The 6,478-nt window shown below is 45.6% G+C and overlaps 1 protein-coding gene across 1 annotated transcript; it reads right to left on the bottom strand.

Moving 5' to 3' along the window:
• Positions 1-628: 628 nt before the first annotated feature.
• On the bottom strand, positions 629-5,339 carry HOXB3 (homeobox B3). Its single transcript, XM_010287919.1, has 3 exons — positions 5,105-5,339; positions 2,457-3,010; positions 629-1,398 (listed from the first exon to the last, which is right to left on the bottom strand). The coding sequence occupies exons 2-3, from the start codon at positions 2,890-2,892 to the stop codon at positions 629-631; spliced, it is 1,206 nt and encodes a 401-aa protein (XP_010286221.1). The 5' UTR covers positions 2,893-3,010; positions 5,105-5,339.
• Positions 5,340-6,478: the final 1,139 nt, after the last annotated feature.

Raw genomic sequence — 6,478 nt, 5'->3', positions numbered from 1 at the left:
CGTGAATTACACGCATTGGCAGGTATGTATATTTGCAGTTTATGCGGGGACTTGTGGGAAGTTGCTCAGCGAGAAAAGGTTGCCCTTCCTCTGAAGGCTGGAATGGAAAGCATGAGGTTCCTCTTGAGAAGGAGTTGGAGAGGAGGGTAATTTTCTTGTGAATCTCTTTTGATTGCATATGTGTACACATGTGCATGTTTACATAGATGCAGAGACACCAACTGTAAAGACGGCTGGCTGACTATTCTCCTTTCCAGCGTCCGAGAATGATGCGTGACGACCTGTACTTAGTTTGGAAATGAAGGATGTTGCTGCTAAAAATCTGCTAGATTCTCACAAAACTACCCCAAACCCATTTCAGAAGCATTTGTGTTGAAACATAGGAGGTATATCTCTTCAGAGAGAGAGCTGTTCTTGGCAGTAAATACTGAAATAGTTGGAAATTGTGCCTAAGAAAACCCAGAAATAAGAATAGCAAGCACAGCAACCTGGTAGAAATTGCCCTGTCAAGGAAAGAAAGAAAATAGCTCAACACAAATGTTCCTGAAGCCGATCCTGCCCTCTTCCCCTCTCCCATGCCCCATGGCAAGGTCCCATCTGCTTTGCCTGAGCCTGTCCCTGCTCCCTATCACAGGTGGGTCAGCTTGGGCGCCTCTTGGATTCTGCCCTGAGAAGAAGCGTGGTGCGTGGAAAGGTCTGTATAGGTGGGGCGGGTCTCGCATGGTCCGTGGTGCTGGCTCGGGGGCATCTGCGGAGGCCCGTTGTAGTCCATGTTGGCAGCCTGGTGATGTGGCAGGTGATTGAGGCCATAAAGGGACGGGCCAGAGGTGGGCATAGAATCCACATAGTTACCTCCAACATAGACGGGGCTTCCCTGCATACTGGGAGTCCCGTAGGCCACCCCGTTCCCTTGTAAGACGTGGGGGTCGTACTCGGGGGCCGTGTTGGCGTATTTCTGTTGGGAGGGGCAGCCTTTGATGGGGTTTTGGTAGTTAGTTGACATGGCATAGGCATTTTGGTGGGGTTTATTGAAGGAAGGCGGCGAGGGGGCATCATAGTTACTGCTCATGGTGTGCAAGGCGTTCATAAACCCAGCGGAGGATTGCATGGGCTGGGGGGGGCTGCCGGTGGGGGAAGGCCCTCCAGAGGAAGACCCCATGCCTTTCGACTTCTGATCTTTCTTATTCCACTTCATGCGCCTGTTCTGGAACCAGATCTTGACCTGGCGCTCGGAGAGGCAGAGGGTGTGCGCGATCTCGATGCGTCGCCTCCTGGTCAGGTAGCGGTTGAAGTGGAACTCCTTCTCCAGCTCCACCAGCTGAGCGCTGGTATAGGCTGTGCGGGCTCTCTTGGAGGCCGAGGAGCCTGGAGGGCTTTTCTCGCCGGTGCAGGTTTCTGCTGGCCACAAAATGAAATAAAAGATAATTACTTACATGCAGAAATTGAATGCATCATTTCTTAATAAATCCTGGAACAGGCACAAGAGTTCGACCCCCCCTTTCCCTCACCCTTTTGCATTAGCCTGCACTCCATAATCATGTCATTTATTAAGAGTTCTGTTCTCCAAAGCTGCCCCTGGTTTATGAAAATTTGATCATGTCATGTAGAAAAGGATTCCAGGGCCATTTATTTAGGAGTCGATTATTTCTAACAGATAATTTTGAGAAAATAATATTTGGCAGGGGGGCAGTCACTGCAAAGCCAATTAATGCTAACACGGGTCAGTGTTGGGAGGCATTTTGTTTGCCGAGGTACGAATGCACACACACATCCCCCCTTATGTGTGTCTTGTGTTTGTGTAAGGCAAATATTTGCATGTACGTTGTTAAACACCAAATTGCATTTGTACCTATCTTTTTGTGAGATATAACAGATAAATTATATTAATGTAGAGTGAAGTGTGTGCCGCAAAGTTTATATGAATGTATTTGTCAGAACAGTGATATTTCCATACTGATTTTTTTCCTGATTGAGTTAGAGATGTGTGTGTATGCATGCAAGAATATCCATGTGCTTACGCATATGCTCTATACATGCATGCATACACTCAGGGAGCACCACGTTTACGGCTGTGTCTGGAAGCAGGGAGGTGGGAAGAGAACAAGCACTCCGCTTCAGCATCGCTGGGCTGAGCAGTGGGTGCATGTTTCCATGTATCTGTATCTACACAGACAGACATCGGCTGTGTACAACCGCCTAGCTGTATTTCCCTGTGGTGCTCTAGGTATTTTTAAAATAAAGCAAGTGTGTGCAGTCAGTGCTGCAGGATGGGCCAAGGCTCACTCAGCCTGGCCGGGGCATGCGGCTGGCAGTCTTGGGATCGTGCCCAGCACCAGGATCCTTGCTGAATCCTTGCTGCATCCTCTCCTTTCCCTCCAGACAAGACCACTCCGGCCGGTGGCTGCGTTACCTCGCTGTTTAGGAAAGCGGAGGGTTAGAAAAGCAGAACAGTGTACCTGTGCTAGGGGAGCTGTTTTTCTGTTTGGAGTTTTGCCTCGATTCTTTCATCCAGGGGAAAATCTGCTTGGTGAGACTGGCGTTAGCGCTGAGGTTGGCTTTGCTGGGGGCAGTTTTACTAGCCCCCGACTGGTTATTGCTGTTGCTACTGGTGCTGTTGGTGGCAGGGTTTGGGGGCGGCGAGACTGGGGGAGGCGGATGGTGCTCCTGGGGCAAACTTGGACGCATGCAGCTCCCGTTCAGGTCTTTATTTTTTGTGTGCGGGGTTGTGTTGCCAAGAGACTGGAGGGAGCAGGCGGACCTCTGGTAGTCGTTCTCCACGTGAGAGGCCGGCTGGAAGGGCTGCTGGGGACCTTCGTAGCCAAACCCATTGGCACTCCCGTAGGAGTAACCCCCAAAGAGTGTGGAGCTGTCGTAGTACGTTGTCTTCTGCATCTCTGTGACTCCCCAAAATGATTTTTCCAGCTACCAGGGTCTTGACACCCCTATGGCAGAACATTGGCACCCCAAGGCCACGTGACAGGCCGTTTCCAGCTGTCTATTGGAAGCTGACCTGAAAGGTTAGGAGAAAACACACAATAATAGTACCCGGCCTATGAATCCATCTTGGGGCCTGAAAGGCCCATGACATGAATAGGGTCCTGCAGAACAGGGCGAACAGATGCTTTGAGCAGATTTTGTCCTGTGTGCAGCCTAAGGAGGCTCAACAAATGTTACAGTGCAAAAGTGTTGGGCTGATTTTGGGGGGTAGTTTTCCTGGTTGGTTGGTTGCACCTTTTTTTCCCTTAGAGGATAGCACCCAGGATGTAACTACACACGTGCTCTATACGTACATGTGGTTTCATCTGTATACATCTATTTATTTCTATATTCATCTATATACATGTATACACACCCCCATGCATACACATATACTCCCATATAAATGTGTGCGTGTATGCATGTAGCTGTGTGTGTTGTGTGCATGTATACACATCTATGTCGAGATAGCACACACATTAACTTAAATATGAGAATACAGAATGGATAATTGCTAGCCACAAGCCTGAAAGGAATGAAAGTCTTGCTTTCTTACCCCTGACCTATTCAAATCAGCCATTCACACGCATAAAAACCAGCAAGACGCTATATCATCAGAAATTAAAAGTCTGCTAAATTTATTGTAGGGCCTCTGTCCAATTAACCTGCAAACAGCAAATAGTCAATATGTTTTATCCAGGTAACGGTGTCCTGACACAGTTGGCTTGATTTGGTCTTTACACAGGGACTCACAAAGTCTTTGGAATTCAGTGCAAATATTTTAAGCAGATTTAAGCAGGGGCACGAATCCAAGAATGTGCTTCCTTTGGCCTGTTTGTTAGTCTCTCCCTCTCGCTCTGGTAGCACAGGTTGTAGTTAGAAAACATACCCCTTCATTGCCTGCACTGCTTTGTACTCATCAGTCTTGAATCTGGAACTACCGGTGGCAAGATGTGATTCCAAAAACAATTTAATTGTTGTTGTTGGGGTTTTTTTCTTGAAAAACAAACACGTCACTAGGCCATTTGGTCCTAACTTTCTGCCCCTTTAATTTTTCATCGTTCCTCCCTCCCTCAGTCCAAGCTCAAAAAGTCTAAAAAACCAGTCCAAAGCCTCAAATTACAAAAGGAAACCTTCCTTTTTTCTTTCTCTCTCTTTTTATTTTTCTTTATCTCTTTCTTTCTCTTTCTTTTCTCAAAACATAAACTGTCTCTCCCCTAAAGACAGAGTAGAAATACCTTTCAGTAGATATATGAAAACTATCTTGACCTGAAAATAATTCGATGTGTGAGGATCAATCAGGCAGCAAACATATTTTAAAGAGGCAACGACTTCTCTCTGCAGCTCAGAGTTTGTGAGGAGCCACTGTGCATTTTGTTTTGAAATTGATATCCACTGTATATTTAATTGTATCTATTGTATATTTAATTTTATCTGGGCTCTTTCATTCTGTAAAATAAAATAAAATAAACTCTGTGGAGATAAAGTCTAATGCGGTATTTCTAAGTACCAGGGTTTAACAGAAGCCATAGCTCGACAATAAATAGCATCTTTTTTTCCCTTCCCTGACTCCTGTGTTCTTATGTCATGTCATATGAAACCTCCATATACTTCTAACACAGTCTCAGACAACGTGTCCACGAAGGGACCGCTTTGCTTTTTTACACTGATTAAACCCTTTATGCATTCCCAAATCTGTATTGTATCTTCCACGGAGATGTGTTATTGTCTACAGAGAGGATGGTATCCTTGCTGGGAGTTATTCTCATTTGGTTTCCTCCCCATGATAAACATGTCTTATTAGAAAGTAGACTCCACTACCCGAGCCGAGAAGCTGTGAATTAATTAACAAACAGCAGCGCCTTTATTATGAATAGGTTTGCTGAAAATATCTATGAGGGCAGAGGTGGGAATTTCTCCAAGGCCTTCCTGTCTGGCATAGGTTTCTTAAAAAAAACAAAACCAAAACCAAAACACAAACCAAACCAGAACCGAGCAGAGAGGCTCAGCTAAAGCAGCTAAAAATAACAGTGAGGTTTTTTTTTTTAATGTCCATAAAATAAATTTACAATCCCCTTCGCCCAAAAGCTTGCTCGCTTGTGGCTTCCACAGAAGATTTGCTTTGTACCTCATCTCTCAGCGCCTCACAAATGCCGCTCATTTATCTTCACCGAGGACGGCCGCAATCCTAATTATTTACTCCAAGGAATTGTTTAAAAAAAAAAAAAATCTCAGGCAGAATAATAAATATTCGATTATCTCCTGTTCCAATTAAACCCGGGCAGGACCCGCGCTGGCTGTTTCATCACGCTCCAAGTTTCACTTTGCGAGCGGTAACATTTAACCACAAACTCTTTGCCTGCAACTTTTGAGTGCAAGGATTTAGAGACATTTAAAAAAAAAAAAATTAAAAAACCCCAACAAAACCGGGGGAAGGTGCGAGAGGGAAAAAGGGCTGCAGGGAGGAGGATACTCGGGGGGAAAAAAATAATCAGGCAGTCGGGGGAAAAAGAGAAAAGAAATCTAAGCAGAGGTTTTCTCCTGTAAAGCCATCCCCTCCATGTTGGAAATCCTAAATTCACAACCTGACTGTGTTTATGAAGAAGAGCAGCGCCTTTCCCCTCCCCCTGCCCCCTCCTAAGGTATATTTCCCAGAGCCAGCGAAAACAGGCATCGCCCCGCTTTTAATTTAAATTATTATTAATAATAAATATTCTAAACATGCCCTTAACAATAGGTCGGCTGCTCAGAAAGAGCTCGAATCCCAGCGACTGCCTTTGCGGTGGATATGCCTGGAAAATAGAGACACATTCCTAAAATTTCCCTCTTCCCTCCCCCCACAACCGAGCTTCACCCCAACCAGAACTCCCCAGTTGTAAAGCAGGGGGGAAAAAAAGGGCCCTGGGTGAGGGCTGCAAGAGAGTCTCTGCGTGGAAGGAAGCTTAAAGCTTGTGAACTCTTCTTGAACCGAGATTGGAGTCATATGGTCATAAATCATTGGGACATATACTCCGCCATTCACAAAGTGATAGCCTATTTGAGTCCGGCTTACCTTAGTCTCTGACGAGCAAAGCACAGGCAGACATAATATATTTTCACATCCAGCATCCACGCAATCAATAAGCAAGGAATGACCCCCTTCCTTTAAAAACGTTAAAGGAATATACGAGAGAGAGGGGGGGAAAAATCCAGCATATACATGTATATATGTATAAAAAAAAAAAGCCAAAACAGAGGGGGAGGGGGCTCAGCCAGTTTCGTTTACGGCACCTCAAATTGTCTCTCTGCCTCCGTTGGGGAAGAGGGAAAAAAAAAAAAAAAATCAAGATGCTTTCCAGCTTCCAAGATGTGCAGAAAAGCTGAGGGCTTTGAATGGCCAAACCCTGAGATTCTAGTTGCCCTATGGACGGGTACGCGCTGCTCACTGATAACAATGGCCTCTGCTTTACCACAGCAAAGGGGAAGAAGGGAAAGGAGAAGGGAAAAAAAAAAAAGAAAGAAA

Source organism: Phaethon lepturus, unplaced genomic scaffold, assembly GCF_000687285.1.
Source record: "Phaethon lepturus isolate BGI_N335 unplaced genomic scaffold, ASM68728v1 scaffold45175, whole genome shotgun sequence".
NCBI classification, from domain to species: Eukaryota; Metazoa; Chordata; class Aves; order Phaethontiformes; family Phaethontidae; genus Phaethon; species Phaethon lepturus.
Note: the sequence above shows the minus strand (reverse complement) of the source record. Positions and strands in the feature narration are given on the sequence as shown.